At 36.5% G+C, this 24,727-nt stretch overlaps 5 protein-coding genes and 1 long non-coding RNA gene across 6 annotated transcripts; 4 read left to right on the top strand and 2 right to left on the bottom strand.

The window, feature by feature from the left end:
* The first annotated feature begins 1,071 nt into the window (after nt 1–1,071).
* Nucleotides 1,072–3,793, top strand: LOC108225737 (UDP-glycosyltransferase 73C12). Its single transcript, XM_017400677.2, has 2 exons — nt 1,072–2,769; nt 3,456–3,793. The coding sequence occupies exon 1, from the start codon at nt 1,270–1,272 to the stop codon at nt 2,755–2,757; it is 1,488 nt and encodes a 495-aa protein (XP_017256166.1). The 5' UTR covers nt 1,072–1,269; the 3' UTR covers nt 2,758–2,769; nt 3,456–3,793.
* A 2,215-nt stretch (nt 3,794–6,008) lies between these two features.
* On the top strand, nt 6,009–9,503 carry LOC108225717 (probable LRR receptor-like serine/threonine-protein kinase At4g37250). The gene is made up of 2 exons (XM_017400649.2): nt 6,009–7,938; nt 8,641–9,503. Exons 1-2 carry the CDS (start codon nt 6,288–6,290, stop codon nt 9,309–9,311), a joined length of 2,322 nt encoding a protein of 773 aa, XP_017256138.1. The 5' UTR covers nt 6,009–6,287; the 3' UTR covers nt 9,312–9,503.
* A 1,430-nt stretch (nt 9,504–10,933) lies between these two features.
* On the bottom strand, nt 10,934–12,326 carry LOC135147327 (uncharacterized). The gene is made up of 2 exons (XR_010284798.1): nt 11,464–12,326; nt 10,934–11,267 (listed from the first exon to the last, which is right to left on the bottom strand). It is a non-coding gene; the product is annotated as an uncharacterized LOC135147327 (long non-coding RNA).
* Nucleotides 12,327–14,316: 1,990 nt separating this feature from the next.
* LOC108225801 (17.8 kDa class I heat shock protein) lies at nt 14,317–15,179 on the bottom strand. The gene has a single exon (XM_017400762.2). It carries the CDS (start codon nt 14,964–14,966, stop codon nt 14,499–14,501), a length of 468 nt encoding a protein of 155 aa, XP_017256251.1. The 5' UTR covers nt 14,967–15,179; the 3' UTR covers nt 14,317–14,498.
* Nucleotides 15,180–17,229: 2,050 nt separating this feature from the next.
* LOC108225779 (probable carbohydrate esterase At4g34215) lies at nt 17,230–19,323 on the top strand. Its single transcript, XM_017400734.2, has 2 exons — nt 17,230–17,914; nt 18,821–19,323. Exons 1-2 carry the CDS (start codon nt 17,363–17,365, stop codon nt 19,028–19,030), a joined length of 762 nt encoding a protein of 253 aa, XP_017256223.1. The 5' UTR covers nt 17,230–17,362; the 3' UTR covers nt 19,031–19,323.
* A 1,778-nt stretch (nt 19,324–21,101) lies between these two features.
* LOC108225728 (D-3-phosphoglycerate dehydrogenase 1, chloroplastic) lies at nt 21,102–24,682 on the top strand. Its single transcript, XM_017400664.2, has 5 exons — nt 21,102–21,783; nt 22,581–22,957; nt 23,042–23,152; nt 23,247–23,342; nt 23,775–24,682. Exons 1-5 carry the CDS (start codon nt 21,252–21,254, stop codon nt 24,444–24,446), a joined length of 1,788 nt encoding a protein of 595 aa, XP_017256153.1. The 5' UTR covers nt 21,102–21,251; the 3' UTR covers nt 24,447–24,682.
* The last annotated feature ends 45 nt before the right edge of the window (nt 24,683–24,727 follow it).

Below are 24,727 nucleotides of genomic sequence, written 5' to 3'. Positions count from 1 at the left end.
TGATTTCCCGATCACAATCACACTCTATTTCGAACCAAATGACCTCTAATTTGCATTTTCAAAGCATTTAACCGGCATATAGATACTCTTCTCTGAGATACCGGTATCCAATTTTTAAATATCGAACGTATGATTTCACATTATCTATAATTATTTCAGGTATCCGTCAAAAAAAAAAAACATTATCTATAATTATTTCAGGTAATAAATTTTATTTTTGATAACTTAAAATTGTAATATGTACTCTATTTTCACAATATAAACAAACATTACCGCCGCCAATATTTTGCGGGTAAATATGGTTCTGTAGTACTGATATAATTCTCTGCCAGTAATCGGCTAGCATCACTGTCAGTCTGTCATAGCTTTTATAGAAAGAAACATTAATAATAATGATATAAATAACAAATTAACAACAATGTATAGGTGCGTCTCTAGCTGATTTGTTAAATCCTACTTGCAAAAATAGCATACTGGATGAATATTGTTTGTGCTTACCTCATTAGTAGGCCTGTAATATCTGTTTGTTTTGCCGAATGGCGTTGAAAACAATGTTCTATGCTCACAAAGTCGCAGATGATATAAGGGGCGGTTTGGTTTAGTCTAAAATAAATGTTTTTTGCTTAAAATAAAAAGAGTGAAATAAAAGTCAGAAAGAAATTAAGATTTATAAGTAATTAGAGTGTTTGAGAAATAAATAGAAAACAGAAAACAAAAGCCAGTCATCTATTGGCTTAGCTTCTTTAATAATGGTGGACCCCCCTGTAGTTGCAACAACCACACCAATCAAAACTCTCCAACAATCAAAACTCTCCAATTTTATAAATGTTAGTGCTTAGCATGTGCCCATGGGCACACACTAGCCAAACCCTTTTATAAATACTTCTTGACTTTTTACACAAGCTTTATAACAAGTGTCCTTAAATCCCCGAGCCAAACACCCCAAGGTTTGTATTTAATGGTCATAATTGCTGATGCAGGCTCTTATGTCATTTCAACCAACACATTTAAGACTCTACCCATTTGATGTTTTATCCTTTATTATTGATGCATGTCATACGTATACGCATGGAGTGATCAAATTGTATTCTTCCTAGTTGATCCTTGTCCATATGTTCTGTCACTCACGCAAACACGGTCTCTCTCGCTCGCGCTCTGTCTCTCTCTCTGTTAATTTCCCACCCCCCTCTCTCTGTTAACTTCTCCCTCCCTCTCTCTCTCTCTCTCTCTCTCTCTCTCCCCTTAATTGAATTTATCATTTGTGTACTAATGGGTTCCCAGTCGCAGCCGCTTCACTTTGTTATGATCCCTCTAATGTGTCCAGGCCACATTATTCCAATGATAGACATGGCCAAGCTGCTGGCCCAACACCATGTCATCGTCACCATCGTCATCACCCCTCGAAACACAGTCCGTTTCGGTGCCGCCATCAATCGGGCCATCGAATCCGGCCTCCCCATTCGCCTTCTTCAACTCAGATTCCCCTCTGCAGAAGCTGGCCTGCCCGAGGGATGCGAAAGTGTCGATGAACTCCCCTCCTATAACTTAAACGTAAACTTTATGTCAGCAACAAGGATGTTACAAGAGCCCGTGGAGAAATTTCTCGGCGAGACAAGTCCTGCTCCAAGCTGCATATTGTCTGATAAGCACGTCTTCTGGACCGCGAAAACTGCAGAGAGGTTTCAGATTCCGTGGATTATATTCGATGGAATGAGTTGTTTCACACAGTTGTGCACTGAAATGCTGTCAGCCTCGAAAGTGCACGAGACTGTTTCTGAGTCAGAGCTCTTTGTTGTCCCCGGTTTGCCTGATCGTATCGAATTCACCAGGGCGCAGTTGCCTGGTTTGTTCAACCCTGGCTCTATTCCCAGTTCTGTCAACATTATTCGCGAACAAATTAGAGCCACGGAGGTGGGAGCGTATGGGGTGGTTATTAACAGCTTTGAGGAGCTGGAGAAAAGTTATGTTGATGAGTACAAGAAGTTGAGAAGAGATAAAGTTTGGTGTGTAGGCCCTTTATCTTTGTGCAATAAAGATAGCTTAGACAAGGCTCAGAGAGGTAATAGTGCCACCAATGATCAAGACAGATGCTTGAGTTGGCTTGATATTCAGAAACCTGGTTCTGTTATCTATGCATGTCTTGGGAGCCTGAGTAGTCTTTCACGTGGACAGCTGATAGAGCTTGCATTAGGCTTAGAGGCCTCGGGGAATCCATTCGTATGGGCAGTGAGGTCAAGAAGTAAACAAGAAGAGATTGAGAGATGGATAGTAGAAGATGGATATGAGGAGAGGATTAGAGGAAGAGGTCTTTTGATCCGTGGTTGGGCGCCTCAAGTGCTGATACTGTCACACTTTGCAATTGGAGGATTCTTGACCCATTGTGGTTGGAATTCGACGATTGAAGGAATTTGTGCTGGAGTTCCACTGATCACATGGCCATTGTTCGCGGAGCAGTTTTTTAACGAAAAGTTAGTAGTGCAAGTAGCAGGGACTGGTGTGAGTGTTGGGAGTAAGATTGCTGTGCAGTTGGGAGAGGAAGAGAAGGCTGGAGTGAACGTGAAGAGAGACGATGTTAAAAGTGCTATAAAGTGTATAATGTCTGTGGAGGAAGAAGGGGAAAATAGAAGAAGAAATGCAAGGGAGCTGGCAGAGAAGGCAGCTAAGGCGGTTGAAGATGGAGGCTCTTCTTTCTTGAATATGACATTGCTGGTTGAGGACATTATGAAACAAACAAATGATCAAAGGCTGAGGAGCTAAGGCACCCTCCAGGTAATTTGTGTAATAGTAATATTTCATCCAGATATAGAAAATTCATTGAAGTTGTAATTTTAAGTTCAATAAAAGAACTCATAGCAATCTCAGGATAATCTATTAAATTTTACAGAAGAACACAAAATGCACAACTGTTTCACTTAGAGGGAGAGAAAACAGCAAGTTCACCGGTTCCAAAAAGCAAAATGGTTTAGAACATATTCGAAATCTTCTCATAAACAACCAAAACAAGTTTAAAATTAGAAAATTGCCTTGGAAGGATAATTGTCGGTTTCTAGAAGCTTTACCAGAAAGACGGATATGACCATACGACCAAAACACTGGAACCAATGCAGCTGCGAGCCTGCAATACCACCGGCAGTTGCATAGAAAGTAGCAGGAGAATAATCTTCCCCGTAATTACAACTGAGAAAGAAAGAATAACAACAGATATAGTAAACAACACACTTAATCGACATAAGCTAAATAAACTCTGGATCTTTTGACTTAAAAACTACCAGAGCAACTGAAAGAACTTAAATCATGCAAGTTTTGCAATTGAGGTTGAAATGCTAAACAATCAATTATGGTAAGATTAATATACTATATTTGTTAAGCGACAACGTCACTCAGATAGTCTACTATAAACTCCTATTTGTATCCTCCTCTCATGTTTCTAATTTTTTATTTTGTATGTCGATCAGATCCATGTCAAGGCCACTCAGGTTCTCAAGGATCATCTAGCTTCGCATCTTAAAATCAAAAACCTTGTCCCTCTGAAGTATTTCTTAGGTCCAGAAGTGGCTAGCTCTATCAAAGGCATCTATCTCAAATGAAGGAAATGTTCGCTAGATCTAGTCACTGTTTTTTTACACCAGCTTTAGCACCTATTGAGCAAAATCGCGATCTGTTATCCAGTAATACTCCTTTTCTGCCCAATGTGGCTTCTTACAGGAAATTAGTAGGTAGAATCTCACATTTACTGAGCTTGACTATGGGTGTATTCAATTGAGATTTTAATGGATTGTTTTTATTTTATGAATTTTAATAGATTGTATGTGATTTTGATTTTGTGCGGATTCTTGATCAAATGTCGCATTGTTGATATAGATTATTTAGGATTTAAGCACAATGCTTCAAAATCTTATGAGATTTTGGTGGGATTTCAAAAAACATAAAATACACTGAGCAATACCACAAAATCCATCATTTTATGAAATCTAAAAAAAAATCAGCATTGGAGTCCTAGTCATTGTCATTTGGAGGACTCCATTTCGGAACCACCCACATATATGAACCCAAGTTCCCAAATCTAGCCACGTCTTGAACATCCTTTAAATACCCAGTTTTGCTTCTACTCTTGAAGATACTAAATGAAATAATTGCAATATTTTTCTATAGTAATTGCAATGCGGGAATAACGAAATTATGATGGGTTTGTCCAGGAGCACATGCTAGGTACCAAATTCTATAAGTTTAGTGGATTTTTATTGGTGTGGTTGGTGAATTTGCAGGGGGGCATCATTCTAAAGAAGTAGAATCCAATCAAAATCCACCATACTTATAGAATTTGATGCTTAGTGTGTGCCCATGGGCACACACTAGAAAAACTGAATTATGATAATGAAGGGGCTATCTTTATCTAGACTAGATTCTAAATTTCTGCAACTGGTCACTACTCACTATTCTATGACTTCTGTTTCGAAGATGGAAATCGATTTCATCTAATTCAGATTTTATGGGATGATAAAGCTCGAAACAAAAAGCCTTAATTTGTGTTCACGAGGCTTATGGTTCTGGGCCTCTGCTCTCATAGAACAACAGCTTTTTATAATTTCATGTAAGAGAGAGTGCTGGTTATGGACTTTGTTGTTATTTTCTTGGACTATTGTTTCTGTCACAGCTCTTGTAATGTTAGCCTCTGTTTGCGTTTTCTTCATCCTTTTACATGGCCACAACCTTGGATAAATGTGTGCCCGTGTTTTTTTTTTTTTTTCAAATTGTATATAGGAAGAGAAAGGTACCTCAGATAGAAGTAAAAGTGTCTATATTTCTTTGCTCACCATTTTATTTATCTGAAGAAAGAAAATAACATTTTTCACCAGATGAACTAATCACCGTTAAAGCACTACAGACTCAAGATATCAAAAATAGTAGAAAGGAAAAGTGAAAAGGGAAGAGTTACACAAAGTTAAAGGAAAAGTAAAAGTCTCGCGACTGATTAATTATCATGTGGCTTAAAGATTGATTATACACACTTCATGCAACAAAAACAATTTAAACACTAGTTTATCGTTAATGTTAGAATACAATATGATCATGGTAATACCTCCTCCAAACATTTTGAGGTTTTAGGAGAACAGTAACGTAAATGGTATCAGAGCTCAGCTAGCGAGAGACTCGAGTTTAACTCATAAATAAATAACTAGCATTATACTGAAGCCATTTTAATGCCTTTTGCTTAATAGTGTCATTAGTGGAATCACTAAATACATTTATTTCTCAAAGTTGTAGGTAAGATTAACCTGGCAAAGGAACAGTACTGGCAAAGCCAAAAGAAGAAAAGATGAGAAAGCAGAACCATAGTAACTTGCAAAAACTTTTATCTTGAATAAAAATTGAAAGGCATGAGGTAAAGATTATGGAGAAAAGTCTGGAAATAAAAGAATGAACTGCAGCAATCCTACAAATGAAATGGGATCCAAGTCATAGAAAATGTCTTGTAGCATAGACATAAAAAGATTCCTCTCTGTAGCTCAGATAAATTATGCAAGGGAGACTGATGGTTTTGTATGCTATTTATCAGAGTTTTTGGCAGAGTCCGGTAGAACAAGCAGTAAACAATCACTTGTGGTTCCCAATGCTCTTTGTTTATTCCTATATTTTTATGGTCACAGTTGCAGGCTACAAAACATAAGAGTTCTCATTATGAGGATCTTAGTAATAAAGATGTATTTATTTCCGGTGTTGAAATGAACTCGGTTTGCCTATCGTGTCTTCCTCAGTGTTGAAATGAACTCGAACTTGATGTAAAAACAATAATGCAATGTCATATAGAATTAAAAGATGAATTTACAATTAATATCTGGAAAAATGCAAAAAAGGGCTATTTTTATAAGGATTAGTATTTTTCTTGAAACAGAGTAAACCAAAAGGCATTTTGATATCTGCTCCACCCCTGTCACTCCTTGCACCTCCCAAAAACTTTTCCCAATTTTTAATCTTTTTGCTCTCTCCCTTAGCACCTGATGCAAATCAAGCATAGCAACTATTGTACTAGCCCCCTCTAATCTTTTCTTCCAACCAAAATTCATATTCTCTACATTACTAAACATTAACAGAACAGAACAGAGCTTTAATCTCCCCTGCCTCTTCTAACAACTCTCCACCATTTTTACTCTGTCCCTCTTCATCTCTAACAACCCCTTCTTTTTGGTCAACAAAACAACCATTGTCATAGTTGTTTAACCTCCCATTCTGTATCTACAGATATATAAGTTTATGAATTTGTGAAGGAAGTTGCAAACAGAACAAAAATGATGACATGCAGAAGAAGTGTGCATCACCATCTTTATTCTGTAGTTGCTGTGTTTTTCTTCATTTTTGCTTCTTCCACAGCTCTAAACTTAGATGGAACTCTCCTACTTTCTTTCAAATACTCCATTCTTAGTGACCCTTTGTCAGTTCTTGAGAACTGGAACTACAATGACATAAATCCATGTTCATGGACTGGCATCACTTGTGGCCAAGTTGGCTTAAGCCCAGCTGACAATTTTCGAGTCACGAGTCTAGTCCTCCCAAACTCCAGTCTTCTTGGTTCAATCCCAGAAGATTTGGGTTTAATACAATACCTCAGAACTCTTGATCTGTCATCAAATTTCATGAATGGTACTTTACCAGGTTCTCTTTTTAATGCTTCAGAGCTTCAAGTTCTTTCATTATCCAACAATGTCATATCTGGTGAGCTTCCAAAATTAATCCCTGGCCTAAAGAATCTCCAGGTACTTAATCTCTCCGATAATGCATTGGCCGGTAAGGTCCCGGAAAGTCTTACTTCTTCACAGAATCTCACTGTTGTTTCTTTGAGAAGTAACTACTTTTCTGGCTCAGTTCCTAGTAAATTTCAGTCTGTTGAAGTCTTAGATCTATCTTCAAATATGTTTAATGGTTCTTTGCCTTTGGAATTTGATGGTGAACACTTGCAGTACTTGAATCTTTCTTACAATAAGTTCTCAGGTCCATTTCCTTTAGATTTCACAAAGAAGCTTCCAGTAAATGTATCCATTGACCTCTCATTTAACAATCTTACCGGTGAAATCCTGCAATCCTCAGCCTTATCAAACCAAAAACCTGAGTCTTTCTTGGGAAATGCTGATTTATGTGGCAAACCATTGAAAAAGATTTGCTCAATTTCTTCAACATTAACAACCCCTCCAAATATCACCACAGCAAACAATTCAGCTCCAGCTATTGCAGCCATTCCTAGAGACTTCAACTCGAGCCCATCCTCGAATCAAAATCAAAATCAGAAGCAGCATGGACTAAAACCAGGCACTATTGCCACAATCATAGTGGCTGATCTAGCCGGGCTCGGATTACTTGTCATGATACTACTTTATGTCTACCAGGTGAAGAAGAAGAAACAAAAAGATATCTCTAATGCAAGTTATGATAAGAAAGGACCCGCGCCATCAATCAGTTCAGCTGTTGGCGCGGGGACTTCATTTGAGATTAGTAAGTTCGGTCCCAAGTGTGGAGAATGGTCTTGCACGAGCCTGACTGCCAGCGAAGACATGTCAGGCTCCGAGAGTGAAGACCATAAAAAGTTGAGTAACATTAATGCAGAGGAGATCAAAAAGTATGCCATGGAAAAATCTCTGGTGATAGTGGATGGAGAGACCAAGTTAGAAGCTGAGACATTGTTGAGGGCTTCAGCTTATATATTGGGATCAAGTGGAGGGAGTATAGTGTACAAAGCTGTGCTAGAAGACGGTGTTGTTTTTGCTGTAAGGAGGATTGGAGAAAGTGGAGTTGAGAAGCTCAAGGAGTTCGAGACTCAAGTGAAGGCCATTTCTAAATTGCGCCACCCCAATTTGGTTACGGTTAGAGGATTCTATTGGGGTGAAGATGAGAAGCTTCTTATTTCTGATTATATCTCCAATGGAAGCTTAGCCAGCGCTGGCCATAGTAAGCTCTCTCTCTTTTTCTATTCCTTCTTTTTGTTTGCCTCATTTAAGCTTATTGCAGAATTTTTCCTGGTGATAATTTTATCTGCTATATTCCTTTCCTATTATTAAACTAACTCTGAATTGTTGAAGCTACTGTTTTTCAAACATTAGATTCGACATGAATGCTACATTGTTGTTCTCAATGTGAAATTGCATGCATAATCATAAATTTCAGTTCTTTGGAAAGATAAATCAATCCAAACAGCATTTTAGGTGCATTCTGTTCTGTGGCCAGCCATCATTATGTGACTGGTTGATATCAATCGCAATCATAAATTTGTTCTAGCATTGTTTGTGGTTTGTGATTCTTCTCCATTAGAAAACTTAGAGTTCATGAGTCACTGGCTGCTAAAAAAACCATAATAGGCCAAAGGCATGTGTCGTTCCTTGTCTTTTACTCCTGCAGGTTGAGAACAGATGCAGTCATGCTTATTCAGATTCATAATTGTTTTTGCCCCACATTGGATATGCAACATCATTAATAAAAAATTTTGGCGAATTTTCTATTTTTTGATTTGTTTTTCGGTACAAGGGGAGGGACTAAGGAGGATTGGGACCGATGTCTGAGAGAATTTCTCATTAGGCTATTTCTGAACCCTGTATAAACTGCTTAGAGTTATGCCTGATAAATTTCCCTTGTATCATCTTGTAAAAATTTCAGAAAGATTTGGTTCATCACCATCGCATCTACCATTCCAAGTTCGACTAAACATTGCCAGAGGAATTGCTCGGGGATTGGCTTATATCCATGACAAGAAACATGTTCACAGCAACATTAAACCTAGCAACATTCTCTTGACAACTGACATGGAGCCTGTTATAAGTGACCTAGGCCTTCACTGGCTGATATCAGGAAAACACAAGTACAAAACTGATTGTTCTACGCGACATTTTGGTTCCAAGAGGTGCACGTCTTCAAGCGAAGGACCCCAAGACCATCCCTCATCTAGCAGTCCCTACATCGAGCCTAATGGCTTCATGGGGTGCACATCTCCGTACCATGCACCCGAGTCGCTCAAGAGCCTCAAGCCCAACCCCAAGTGGGATGTCTACTCATATGGCATAGTGTTGCTTGAGCTACTGACAGGGAAAGTGTTTTCAGACAGGGAGTTGAGCCAATGGACAGGAGGACTCCATGACGTGGACAGAAATCGCGTTCTGATGATGGCAGACGTGGCGATCAGAGGTGATGTGGGCGGCCGAGAGGACGCCATGTGGGCATGCTTTAAGTTAGGGTTCAGCTGTGCCTCATTGGTGCCACAAAAGAGACCTTGCATGAAAGATGCAGTACAAGTTCTTGAGAAAATAGTGGCAGCATCTTCACGTTGCTAGTGAATGATACGTTTGGTTAAAAGCCAGTATCTATTGTTGGATTTAAAGGTATATACTTTTGGTCTTTTTTGACTAAGAAAGTTTGATGCATAATTTAAAGTGTGTCTCGTGTAACCAAGTATGAAGAATATGTTGTATGTTTATTTCATCATTGTTTCTTAATTTATAAGCTGTGTCTTTCTTTTTACTCTACATGGAATCCCCTTTTATCTTTTCTCTGTCACGCTTAGTATCTAAGTTTCATTCTTTCGAAACTAGTAACTTAACATGATATCGGGATTTTTATAACATAAGCAAAACTCTCCTAACATTTTTAGATTCCGAGATGACTGATGGGCATACATGTTAGATTATTCCCTGGGCATCTCCTGTGTCTCAGACTGTATCTTAAAACGTACACCAAAACTTAGAAATGAGAGCTTGTAACTTGTTACTTGTAAGTTGTAACGAATCTGGTCAATGGAAGTGATGATTGTTTATAGAACCGAAAACTTTAGCAACGATGGAATATGCAATAAAATAAGTAGCTAAAGGTTAGCCATCTGAATGATGCTTGTGAGTTGATCAACTGCTTCACTAGCTTGAAAATGGTCCTTGTCAATCTCTTGTAGTCTATTAAAATGATGATTATTCTTTTGTCGGTGGTGGGTATTACAATACAGAAGTTGTCTTTCGTCAATATGGAGAATTTGATTCTGAAAACAACAGTAAGCAACTCCACACGCATCATTTAAGTCTAGAGCTGCAAACGAACCAAACTCGGACGATTTTTTATCGAACTCGAACAAAATCTTAACGAACCGAACAATGTTCGATAATTTTATCGAACAAATTTTCTTGTCCAAACTCAAGTTCGGTAACGAACCGAACCGAACCGAACACGAACTGTTCGCGAACAGTCGAACCGAACCGAACACGAACCGAACACGAACAGTTCACGAACAATGTATATTTTAAAATAATATTTAAGTTATTTTTAATTAATTTAAAGAAAAAAATTAACCCAAATATTTTATTTATATATTTACAACATATACAATATCAATTTTAAATAAATCTACAATTATAAAAAAATATTAATACCTAAATTATGGATATTATATACTATATTTACATATAATATTATAAATATTTTTATTTATTGTCGAACGAACACGAGTTTCTCGAACTCGAGCCGAACACGAGCTTAACGAACCGAACACGAACCGAGCACCCTAAAAGTTCGGTTTGGTTCGTTAAGCTTATCGAACAAAAAATGTTGTTCGAACTCGTGTTCGGTAAGCTTATCGGACGAGTTTACCGAACTCAAATCGAACCGAGCGAGCTTACTGAACAATTCGGTTTGTTTACAGCTCTATTCACGTCTATATAAACGTCAATATACAAGACCACTGACCACATTGAAAAGTCATATGAAAACTTTCATGGGCCCTGTGACTATGAGTTTAAAATAAGCTTTTGTTCGCTTTAAAAAAGCAGCAGAGAAAAGATATATGTTTTGACCAGTTGATTGAAATAAATGTTTTGACTAGTTATTTTTGTAAAAATGTTTGGTAAACAACTATTTTTTTTTAATCATAGAACGGTTGTATTATACCAAGAAAGTTACAAATCCGGATAGACAGAGTTTCCTTCGTTCAAGAAGGTATATCATCTAACCGAAAGTATGTAAATACTCCGGAAGCTTAGATAACATAGCCTTTCAAGTCAGAAGAGATAACCCACAAAAAAAGGGCCTCGTTAAAACCCCTCAAGAGCAAAACCCTGTGGGAAAAAAACTCAAGGAGGAAAAAAAGTGCCCTACAAAAATTACATCGATTACAAAACAGACTAAAAATGATGTCTTCTTTATTCCTTTCTCTCTATGTTTGTAGCTCAACTGCCTTGTACACCAAGGTTCGCGTCTTCTCGGAAGCAGCATTAATAAATAAATTCTTAAAATCTTTTTCAAACATCCTGAAAATAAGACAAAACAGAATGAAACGAATGTGAGCGAATTTGAAAAAAATTAAAATAAAGACATAAACGAGCCAACATTATGACACTTATATGCCTCTATGGGCCAATAATGCCCCAATAATGATCGCCATAAATGGTACTAAAAACCTTAATTAAGAATAATTAATATCCTTAATTAAGGCACAATTATCACCATATTAGCTCTTCTTCTCCACCCCAATAATTATCACCATGGATATGACCTTGTTAGGTAAGAAGTTCCTACATCCATAAAAATTAGCAATATTAGAACAATACAAATATATATAAATATGGATGAATATCAAAATATAAAGAATAACGACGACAAATAAAGATCAAATCAAACAAAAGAAGAAATTCAATAAGCAAATCGTCATCGCCAAACACGCAATACAACTCCCATGGGTCCCAATTTTGCCTTGCCGCTTGTTCACGCCTTTGGCGAATACAACCACATCGCTCTCGGTAAACATGGCTTCGTACACTAGGTAATTCCACCGTAGCATATCCGCCGGAGACTGAATCGTCGCCGTTAGCAAACCAGCCGGAGATGTGATCAGATTAGGCTCTGGAAAAGGACTCCTCCGTCGAAGCTTAACTGGAAGCTCGCGTGTGAAGGAATTCCGCTCCGGTCGACCGGAAGCACGCGCCGGCGAGATTTCATTATGAGGAAACAAACAGAAAAAGTCACCGGATCGGGAGTGATCTCCGGCGAAACAACGACCAAAACATTTATGTTTACAGAGTAGTTCTCGATCTTTCTGGACTTATTGCATATGTACACACATGTAATATGAGGGGGAGAAGGAGGAGAGGGAGGGAGGGAGAGAGGGGAAGAGGGAGAGGGGGGACATTCTCGCTGCCATGCTTTGGTAAACAGCTATTTGATTAGATTTACATGACACATATCAAAACCTCTAACTCAAAAACTTCTCAAATAGTTTTTTGAAAATTAATTTTTTGAGTTTAAACCTCTATTTCAATCTGTCAACTATCAAACACTAATACTAACGTATTGAAATGATCAAACCTCTAAAACACCTTGAACCTTTAATTTTATTCAAAACTTTTTACTTTCAAACACGACCATACACATGTATGCTACCAGACGTTCAAAAGAAGTTCTTATAAGTGGACTACATCTCATAAGCTTTAAACTTGTTTTAAGGTCCATTCAGAAGTGCAGTGCTGTTACAAATTGTTGTATTTTTAGAATTGTTGTATTTTTAAAAAATTGTCGGTAAAAAAAATGTTATTGTAGAAATCAGTGTTCAATGATTTTTTTTGATATATACTTATTTTGATTTATATATAATATGAAAAAATATAATATTTTTGATGAGATTTGATAGTGAAATCTGTATCAGCTCCTGTAAAAGTTGTAAAACAGTTTTTCCCAAAAAATGGGAAGACTTACTTTTTTTAAAAGCAGCTTTTAAGCTAAAAATTTCTATTTAGAAAAGCTATTTTGATGTTAGTTGTCTGCAACAGCAACACCAAAGAGTACACTGACAAAATATTAAAATTTTGATTATCATCTTATAAATTTTTTTTTTAATTATTATACTAATATAAAAAAAACTTTCGTGTTACTTAAAATTTTGTTATATAAGGATTATATTACCAACAAAATTATATCACTAACAAAACTATTCATTTTGATTTTTATAACTAAAACAATTTAATTTCCAAAATAATTATAAAATTCTTATTATACTTCAGAATTCAAATAAACAAGAGTCCATCTTAATATTACTATTAGACAAATTCATATGAATACATAATTTAATCCAAATTCACGCCGTCACAATATTATGATAACGGTGAATAAGACGGAAAAAAACATTGCCCAATAAACGCAAACTCAACGAGAATGTTGTGACTATTATCTAGACAGAGCAATGATCAAATCAGTCTGATTTTGTGATGAATCGAAATCAGAATCGCATATCTTTAATTTTTAAAATTGAAACTGTATTCACAAGCTTGATTGCAGTTTAAAATTTCTCGATTTGATTACCATCCGTTCTGCTTCATTTCAAAAACCGTATCACACAAAAATACATAACAAAAGCTTACTTGTTCATAAGATATAAAGCCAGTCACTGGTAAGTCCCAAAGTCCCAACACATGTATTTTTAAAAAAGAACCAATACATCCATATATAAATTTGTTACATTCTTATGTGTGCATTTCATGTTTTCATAGTATGAAGTTGATACTTGGTAGTGAATTACTAATATTGAATTATGGGGAATCAGTCAGTTGATGATAGACGGGAAGTTATGTTATGTTAGAGGTCTCAAGAAGTTACTAAGATTTGCATTGCACAAGAATGTAATTGATTTCAGAGTTATATGCAATTGGCACCCCTTATGTTTGGACATAATGCACATTGCACCTAATAGTTTTGAAAAATACACTTTGCAGCCCCAGACTTTTAACCCGTAGACACTTTGCACCCTTTCCGTTAATTTCTGCCGTTACCGTTAACTTTTGCAGAGGTATTTTGGGAAATTTAATTATATCTAATTAATATCAGACATTTATTTAAATTTTCTGATCAACTAAACGATATTTTTCGGAAAAATTTAAAGAACGAAAGTTGTAATGAATAAAAACATCTTCTTAAAACTATAAAGTTCAAAATTTTCGTAATTCTTTTTATAATTATTCTAAAAAAAATTCAAAAATTAGAAATCTTGTAAAAATGAACAATCCTTTTTAAATAATTATTTAATTTTGAACTTTATTGTTCTAAAAAGATCTTTTTATTCTCTACAACTTTCGTTCTTTAAATTTTTCCGAAAAATATCGTTTAGATGGTCAAAAAATTTAAATAAAGGTCTGATTCTAATTAAATATAATTAAATTTCCCAAAATGCCCCTGCAAAAGTTAACAGTAACGGCATAAATTAACAGAAAGGGTGCAAAGTGTCTACGGGTTAAAAATCTAGGGATGCAAAGTGTATTTTCCAAAATTATTAGGTGCAATGTGCATTATGTCCAAACATAAGAATGTCAATTGCATATAACTCTTGATTTTATTATTAATGTTCGTCAAACATACAGAAAGATGAAAACTTACAAGAGTACAGTGCCCTTGTTCATGTTTACAAGAAAGTCTCAGAAACACAGACACCAGACTCTATTACAAGATTTATTAAACATTATGACAAACAAGTCACACATAATTTGCTCTGTAGTTTAACCAGAGATATCAATAGACTTGACCTCAGGCTTCTTGATCTCCACCTTCGGAACCGTAACCGTCAACACTCCATTCTCCATACCAGCTTTCACTTCATCCACCTTGGCATTCTCCGGCAGCCTGAACCTCCTCAGAAACTTCCCACTGCTGCGTTCCACGCGGTGCCACTTGTCATTCTTCTCCTCCTTGTCTCTGTTCCGCTCTCCGCTGATCTGAAGAACCTTCCCTTCTTCAATCTCCACCTTCACCTCTTCTTTTTTCAGCCCGGGAAGATCGGCCTTGAACACGTGAGCCTCCGGAGTCTCCTTCCAGTCAATGTGCGTATTCGCAAACGCTGCAGTCTCTTTGCCGAACTCAGAGGAGGCAACGAGAGGAAAGTCTTTGAAAGGATCCCATACGTCGAGAGAGAATGGGTCGAACACGTTGCTTCTACGGCCTCCAAAAAAGCTTGGAATGATCGACATTTGCTGGTCTTGTGGAAAACCTTGATTGCTGTTAGTTGCTTATTTTTTTGATATCTGAATGTTGGCTTACGAGGGAGGATGAGGAGGTATTTATAGGAACTTACACGGGGCTGTTGGGTTTATCACCAGGGTTCTCTGGTGACTTCCAGAACGGTGCAGGCAGTTAAAGAGATTTGTCTGAAAAATAATAGATTAGAGCTCTCTAGAAACATGAAGCAAGTTCCATTCCTCTTGACAGAGATCCGGTTTCAACATCATACTAAAAAGATACCCAAGTAATTTTCTTAATTCTGGGTCCAAGGATTGGCCCAAAAGGTTGAGGCCCAGCCATTCTACTAAAACTGCCTCATCCTTGAATTACTTTATCATTGGAACTTTGTTAGTCCCCTGCCCAAGCCAGGGGCATGGGTGATAAAAAACCGCCCAAATCCGCACCGCATCACAGAATGTTGTTTTAGTTTTCATGATACGATTGCAGTTTGATATTTTTTCACAAATCATCGATTGCGGTTTCACATATTACTAGTGCGGTTCAAACCGCACCACACCACGATATATAATATATATATAAATATATTAGTGATTGTCAAATAAAATTATATTATATGCATATATATTATTTTATAATTATTTCAAATAAAATTATATTATGTTAAATTATATTATATATTTTAAATCTCTTTAATAATAGGTAATTATTATTTTATCAATCTCGCATTACTATTATAACAAATTTGTATGAAATGATTATATTATTATAATATGTCTTTTAGTACTAATATTTATTATTATATTTAAACTTTATGTGCATTATTTTAGTAGTTGTTATAGTTCTGAAATGATAAATATCATATAAATTCATTACAAGAAAAGATTTTAGTTATTTCATATTTAAATTTTATTACTAACTTCAACTTCAAAAATTTATTCTTAAGCATTTTAAAATGTTTGGTACCCAACTGTATACGTTATCTTTCTCACTTTCACGTTTTAAGGTTTTCTAGAAATATAATTTTATAATATATTTTTTTCAAATATTTCTGAAAAATTTGATTTTTAATTTTTTATTAAAAAGGAAATTTTTTGAAAAACATTATAAAACTATATCTTATAAGAGCCTTGGAATGCGTACAAACAGTGAACGTATACAAATCACGGGGACGTAGAGAATATTAACTTGTTAAAATTTATATATTTTATATTATATTTAAATTGATTTTCAACTAGACAACCATCATCTTATACATGCCAACACTCCTTAAATTAGGCCTGTCAAGTTCAATTATTTCTTCTTTTTTTTTTTTTACAGAAAGATGGGGATTTTATTAATTCAATAAATCCTTCTTAATACAATTTTTAACGCTGCTGAAAGGCACAGACCACCTGTCTAGCCTACGACCTGATAATAAATATGATTTTCTAACAAAGTGATAGGCTATCATATTTGTTTAGACGACGTATAATATTTTGACATTCCAAAATGATTATACCAAAACGAGACTACATTGGAGCATTACTTCTGATTGCCTGAACCACTACCTGGCAATCTGACTTCATCGTGACACTCGGCCACTTCATGTGCTCAATCCAACTCAAAGCCTCTTTCACTCCCATGACTTCTGATACAACAGGATCTGAATTGGAATATGAGCTGCTGCTTTTGCTTCGATGAGATCTCCATCCGAGTCTCTTGCAAGTTGTAACCATGCCAAAACCAATCTTCTTTGTTTTCAATTATTTCTTAATTTTTTGTAACATTAGTTTGAGGGACATGCAAATTGTGTGAGTTAAAAATAATCATTATCATGGAATATAATACAAAAGTTCCTTTACATTGAACAAAAAAAAAAAACAAGCATTACAAAAGAATTTATATTGATAAATAAAACTATCAAAATGGTGAATTTTTAGGTTGTGTTTACTTGGATGTAATAAAACGAGGAGAGAATAAAATAAAATTTGTATCATAAATTGTGAATGAAATTGTTTATAATTTTCATTACTTCAATGTTCATTCCATTTGTTCATCATCTGTTCATTCCATTTGTTCTTTTCTTATCATCTTCTCTATGAAAAAATTTTAACTCTCTCATTTTTTCTTCTTTCTTCATAAAATTTATCTATATATTTTCATTTCATTCTCGTTCCATTTCATCCATATAAATATGTGCTCATTCCAACCTCCTCCGCAAAGCATAGCCGTAGAGTAAAGTCAAAGTAACAACAATAGAAAAAAAAAACTTAAAGCAACAAAACAAGGTAGGAAAAAAACTCAAAGACAAAGAAGAGATTGAAACAACCAAACACGGTCTTGATAAAATCTCTAAACCACAAAAGTCACGAAAGCCACCCCGATCAAAGCTCTCCTCAACAGAAAAACTTCAAACTTAAAATCCATGGACAGTTCCGATTCGACCCACAATTCCACTCCCCCACCGTCACCGGCAAAAGACATATTCATTCTCTCCGGTCAAAGCAACATGGCCGGCCGCGGCGGTGTCGTAAACAAGCACTGGGACGGCGTCGTTCCACCCCAGTGCAGTCCCCACCCCTCCATCCACCGCTTCTCCGCCGATCTCAACTGGGTCCCAGCCAGCGAGCCACTCCACGCAGACATAGACAGCAAGAAAGTATGTGGCGTGGGCCCCGGAATGTCCTTCGCTAATGCTGTCAAGGATGTTGTCGGAGAAGTGGGTCTGGTACCGTGTGCGGTTGGTGGGACCGCAATTGCAGAGTGGGCCCGGGGTTGTCACTTGTATGAGAATATGATCAAGAGGGCGAAGAAGGCTGTGGAGAGTGGAGATGGGAGGATTAGAGCGATGCTCTGGTATCAGGGAGAAAGTGACACGTTATCCAAGCATTGTGTTGATGCTTACAAGGTAAAAATGGAGAAGCTTATTGACAATGTGCGTCAGGATCTTGCTTTGCCTCACCTTCCTATAATTCAGGTTTGTTTTGTGTATGTTTATGATTGTTTTCATTGTAGTTATGTTCAAGTGCTTCATTTGATTGATGGTTTTTAGTGATTAAGAGATTTTTCGCTGAAATTTGAAACAAAAAGATCAAATGTCACAGTGTAGATCATTGTACAGTAAAATCTCTATAAATTAATAATGTGCTACAGCTAAATTTCATTAATTTATCGAGATTGTTAATTAATTGAGTCCACTCTTCTGTATCACAATTTTTCGATCTGTATTAAGAGTACAAGTTTTGGATGAGAAATGTGTGACTTAGGGTATGATATACTAAAAGTATATTTAAGTTGTGTGTCCGCAATTCGCATACCTTCTTTGTAGTTGACAAGTATGTTGTTGCAAAATGTGCGGGTAAATTACCTGGCAGTCATATTGGTGGGTTAGCCCATATGCGTGGAATGTCCAATGCCACTATCTCAAGCTAATTGGGCCTCTTACTAGGAAGCAAAGAATTGGAGAATTGTTGCTTTTACATTGTCGAAGGTTTTTTTGATGTTTCTCTGATAAACTATTACTTATCTCTGTCTAGGTTAACCAACTGGAACTTGTTGTTAATGTGATTTAGAGGTAATTTTGCAGAAAATTTAAGCAGAATTTATAGAAAATAAAGTGTGGACGAATGTATCACTATCAATTTAGAATATGAACCACATCATTATGAAAGGCATGCGAGTTACACTAGCCAAGAAAATTTTCAATGCCAATGTATTGTCGCAATATAAGACGTCTGTAACTTGATTGTAATATGCAAGCCACTGTTTGGAAGGTGTTTTACCTAGAAGCAAAGAATTCGAGAGTTTGCATACTATATGAGCTAAATTATCTTGTGCTTTAGGTGATATCTTGAATGAATATTTCTTTTGTTTATTGATATAGGTAGCAATAGCCTCAGGAGAGCACAAGTATATGGAAAAGATAAGAGAAATACAGAAGGCAATAGATTTGGAAAACGTAGTGTGTGTAGATGCCAAGGGGTTGGAACTCAAGGAAGATAACTTGCATCTAACCACAGAGGCCTGTGTTGAATTGGGTCAAATGCTTGCCCATGCCTATCTCACCCATTTCGGATCCAATCCAAGTATGTAACCACTTCAGTTGTGAGCTTGTGCTAGATTATTACAGCTTGTCCCTTGCAAGTTGCAGCTTGTCTTTTTGTGGCAGAAGATCCGGAGATCTTGTTATCAGTAACGACAAAAATATGTTGCAGGGAAGATCCCAAACGACCCAAGTGGCTGCTATAACAATATGTACACTTGGAATTTAGGTATATTATTGTATCAAAAATGTATTCGTTGTTTTCAGGTCACATCTGTAACCAAACATGCAGAACTTTGTTTCATGTGTTTCACTTTCAATATAATTCATGTATCCGCTCTAAAGTGCAAATTAAGTTATTGATTGTGAGAATTTTCAACATAAAATTGGAAATAACTCTGGTCCAAACTTTTATCGGTCTACCAACCCCTAGTCAAAATTTAAAACATCATCGTATACTGTATAATTTTTGTCATGAATTTGTGATTTTAAGATTCTGGGTCGAAATTAGAAAAAGTAAAACAATTCTCAACCTCAACACACCTACCGAGTGGTCGTAGGTACACACACTTGCGCACAGCACATGTACAATAAATATAGTACATGAATTTAGGAGCTTTTCCGGGAATTTTTTCTATATTTTTTTTTCCTTTTTCTTTCTGACTTACTTTTTGGCCTTTACGGCGGTTTAAATAAAAAGCACCTTTTTTCCTAAAACATTTATCATTTTCTTTTATGTTATATATGAAACAGCGGCGGGCAAGTGTTTTTACCCAACGAATCTGATCCGAAATTTAATGGGTCAGAGTATTCAATTCGAAACCAAACCGTTCTATTTCTGGATAACCCGAAACTGATTCGATCCATGATATTCATTAATAAAATTATGTTTTAAATATTAAATAAATATCATTTTAATTCAAAAAAAATAGTTTTTATTGAACTAAATCATATTTTATTAAATTTAACTAACAGATATTACAAAAATAATATAAATATATGTTTTTATTAAATATGTATATTTTTAAATTATATATTAATTTTTGGATAATTTCAGATCAATTTCGGGTACCTCAATTCAACCCAAAAATGATCCCTTTTTTCGGGTTGATTTTGAATCAATCCAGATTCGACTCGAACCCGAAAACCTTCAATCCAAATTTGTATTTTACGTGTCGAATTCGTATTAGATTATTGAGTCGAGTCTAATGTTACCGTACGTAAAATATAGTTTCGATAGGGTGTTCAAATCGGATTTGAACATAGTTCTCGAAATATATAATTTTGTGAATTTTAAGGATAGATGGTTAGTTTTTATTTTATATCTTTTTTCAGGTGTTTGCTAAGATAAAATAAGATATTTGTTGTGTAAATTTGTGAAATACGCGTTATGATGTTGTTTGCTTATGAAACAAATTTATAAAATTTGATTTTTTTTGACGCGTGTATTATTTTGAAAATTTGAAAAGGGATGGAGGGAATATTTTAGAAATAGTATGAAAATTGTTCAGGTATTCTGATATTATTTTAGCATCTTGTTATAAATAACACGGTTGAAGAATATTCGATTTTACTATAGAAATCTCCAAAAAGGTGTTTATATAAATATTTTATGCAGTATTTTTATTCCATTATACTCCCTCCGTCCCACAATACATGTCACTTTGACTTTTTTCACGTAATTTAAGGGGCAAATAAAACATACTTTTATACATTATTTTTCAAATTTTCTTTTTCTAAATAAAAATATGGATGCTATACTTTTATTCAGAAAAAGAAAATTTGAAAAATAATGTATAGAAGTATGTTTTATTTGCAACTTAAATTACATGCAAAAAGTCAAAGTGACATGTATTTTGGGACGGAGGGAGTACTAATATACATTCAAAAGTCAGAAAATAAATACAAAAAAGAGGTCTCTTTTACAGAATGAAAGTATCTTTATAAATTCGCAGCAATATCAAAGCAAGAAAAAACGGCACTTTGAATTTTTTTTGTTCAAGCAAAAAGAGAAACACAATTTGACCACCACTCCACGCTTTATAGACAGAAGTGTAGCACACGCGCTCCCCCCTGACCCGCAATCAGAGAAAAAACAAGGACGCGTGTAACTCTCGCACACATTCTCCGCAAACACACAATCGAATCAGATCTCACCAACAACCATTTACAAAATCCCCTCCTTGTATAAATCTCACTCTCAATCGCCGCTTAAACGCACTCACTCCAACCTATATACACACCGTCTTTGTATCTATACCTTTTCATTTCAATGGCGGCTTCACCTACATCTCTCTCTCTCCGCAAGCCTTCGCCGCTCTCTCTCTCATGGAAGAACACCACGCACTTCTCGGCGCTCTCTCGCGCCGCCGTCTCTCTCCCCCGCCGCCGTCAGAACCCGATCTTCATCGTTTTCGCGATGGACGCCAAGCCGACCGTCCTCGTCGCCGAGAAACTCGGAGAGGCGGGGCTCGATCTCCTCAAAGGCTTCGCCAACGTGGATTGCTCGTATAATCTGAGTCCTGAGGAGCTGTGCACGAAGATCTCGCTGTGTGATGCGTTGATTGTGAGGAGCGGGACGAAAGTGAGTAGAGAAGTGTTTGAATCGAGTGGAGGGAGGTTGAAAGTCGTTGGACGCGCCGGCGTGGGGATTGATAATGTGGATCTGGCGGCGGCGACGGAGCACGGGTGTTTGGTGGTGAATGCGCCGACGGCGAATACTGTTGCGGCGGCGGAGCATGGGATTGCGTTGTTGACGGCCATGGCGAGGAATGTTGCGCAGGCTGATGCGTCTATTAAAGCAGGTTAGTTCTGCACTTTCATTTCTAACCTTTTCGTTTATTTTATTGTTTTGTTTTGTTTTTAGTTGAGTCATTTTGTCGAACACGTGAGATCTGATTTTTTTGTTGTTTATAAGTTGGATACACCTGGGTGTTGCTTGTATAATTGGCGATTATTTGTAGAATAACTAATTCTCGGTATTTAAGTAGAAATGATGCGTGTGTGATTGCGGATATTATTATGTTTTGTATACATGATTTTTCTTGGCTTGTATTCGGATGTATATCTTGCCACTACTGGACACTGTAAATAAGAAGAAAAAAGTGTTTGGTTTACTTTTGTATAGCTTATGTTGTTTTCTTCTTTAGCTCGAATCCGCTAGACTAAAATTGATTAAAATCCATAGATTATTATCAATTCATTAAAATCCGGATTAAATACACACCTTTAATCTCGTCTGTTATTTAAGTGTTAGTGATCTTGTTCCTTTTTCTGTACACGGTGTAGCCTATTGAATTTTTAAACTGTAGGAATTGAAGATCTTAATTTGACGTTGATATTCGGGAATTTACTCCCAATAAAAAGAAGTTATAATGCATGTAATTACACTGAAGGATTTGATGACAGTTCCTACTTCCTAATGTTGTCTGTGATTTTACTTGTCTTCATTAGTTTATCCTTTACTGAGTAGATGTAGTCATAGGCATGCATGTTAATGAGCATTTAGCAGATAGAAATTCGACATTAGATCTTTTGATGCCTTATTTTGTCTCTATTTGGTGCTAAATTGAGTTGTGATTTGAAAAATTGACCAATGTAGGGAAGTGGCAGCGAAACAAATATGTTGGTGTGTCTTTAGTTGGTAAGACACTTGCAGTAATGGGTTTCGGCAAAGTTGGTACAGAGGTTGCTAGACGTGCAAAGGGGCTTGGTATGCATGTGATTGCACATGACCCTTATGCCCCAGCAGACCGTGCGCGTGCCATCGGTGTGGAGCTTGTTTCATTTGATGAAGCTCTCGCCACTGCAGATTTTATCTCACTACACATGCCACTTACTCCTACTACCTCAAAAATTCTAAATGATGAGAATTTTGCAAAGATGAAGAAAGGAGTTCGCATTGTTAATGTTGCTCGTGGGGGAGTAATTGATGAAGAAGCATTAGTGAAAGCATTGGATTCTGGCATTGTTGCTCAGGTTTTCATTTATCTATCTATTTCTAATATACAAGTATTCTGGATAGTGGATACGTAGTAGCATAACATTATCTCTGTTCTACAGGCTGCACTTGATGTTTTTACAGTAGAGCCACCACCAAAGGACAGCAGGCTGGTACAGCATGAAAACGTGACTGTAACACCACATCTTGGTGCCAGTACCATGGAAGCCCAGGTTTGTTGTGATTGTAGGTGTTACCTTGTCATTAGGAGCATTGTTGCATTGTTGTTTATGTTCTGAAGAATCAATTGTTGTTTATGAAATGTAGGAAGGAGTGGCGATTGAAATAGCTGAAGCTGTTGTTGGAGCCCTAAAGGGGGAACTTGCTGCAACTGCAGTGAATGCACCCATGGTTCCTGCTGAGGTATTTTTCTAAATTTGCAGTGTTAATCGTGAAACCTTTTCGTCACATGAATCTTTTTCCTTGCCGTTAACTATTGGAGAGTAGTGTTGTTTGTATATGGAAAACTTACAGGACTTAGTATTTTTGTTTGATTACGGATAGACATCGAAAATACCATTTTTTTTAATTATGTCGCATTTTCTGAGCAAGTGTTCCGTGTGTCCTATGCTCGAAAGCTACCCCTGGAACTTAATTCTTCTCCCTCTTGAATAATATCCTCTGTTCTGCCAAATCATACACAGATGAACATAAAAGTGACATTAAATAAGCTAACTTCTGGTACAAACTTACAAGTTTTTAAGAGGACTACTAATGTTATCATCTTGTATTACCCTTTTATATTAGGAATTATAAACAAATTGTGATGCATTCATATATGTATTATATCTGCAGGTTCTGACAGAGTTAAAGCCATATGTTGTACTTGCTGAGAAACTAGGAAGACTGGCAGTCCAATTGGTAGCAGGTGGAAGTGGTGTAAAATCTGTTAAAGTTACATATGCATCTGCTAGAGCTCCTGATGATCTTGACACAAGGCTGCTTCGTGCCATGATCACCAAGGGTCTAATTGAGCCTATCTCAAGTGTTTTTGTTAATTTGGTTAATGCTGATTTCACTGCTAAACAGAGAGGAATTCGAATAAGTGAAGAACGAATTCTTCTTGATGGTTCCCCTGAAAGTCCGCTTGAATTCATCCAGGTTCAGATAGCCAATGTAGAATCAAAATTTGCTAGTGCTATTTCTGATTCTGGAGAGATCAAAGTAGAGGGGCGGGTGAAAGATGGCGTTCCTCATCTGACAAAGGTTGGATCGTTTGAAGTGGATGTGAGTTTGGAAGGTAGCATTATACTCTGCAGGCAAGTTGATCAGCCAGGAATGATTGGTACAGTGGGAAGCATCTTGGGCGAAGAAAATGTGAACGTGAGCTTTATGAGTGTAGGCAGGATAGCTCCAAGGAAGCAGGCTGTAATGGCTATTGGAGTGGACGAGCAACCCAGCAAAGAATCTTTAAAAAGGATTGGGGAAGTTCCAGCTGTGGAAGAGTTTGTTTACCTCAAATTGTGATGTGGTTTAAGCTGCAGTTTCATATGCTGTTCCAATTCGGTGCCCAATATGTTGTCAAATTAAGGCATGATTTTTAGTAAACTATATTTTTTTTGAGGTGTTAGGTTTCAAGTATGCAAATAACTCGGCTGTGCAATTATTAGCTTGTATCTTATAAGTTGTTTGCAGTAACATGAAATTTTGCTATTGAGGGTTACTCAGTCAATTTGATTATAATGTACTTCAGTTCTGTCGTCTCATATTTGCAGCAGTATCGCTTCTGATGCCTTGTATATGCAGCA

The sequence above is a fragment of the Daucus carota genome, chromosome 6 (genome assembly GCF_001625215.2).
Source record: "Daucus carota subsp. sativus chromosome 6, DH1 v3.0, whole genome shotgun sequence".
NCBI lineage: Eukaryota > Viridiplantae > Streptophyta > Magnoliopsida > Apiales > Apiaceae > Daucus > Daucus carota.
This window is presented reverse-complemented; position numbering and strand designations above follow the sequence as displayed.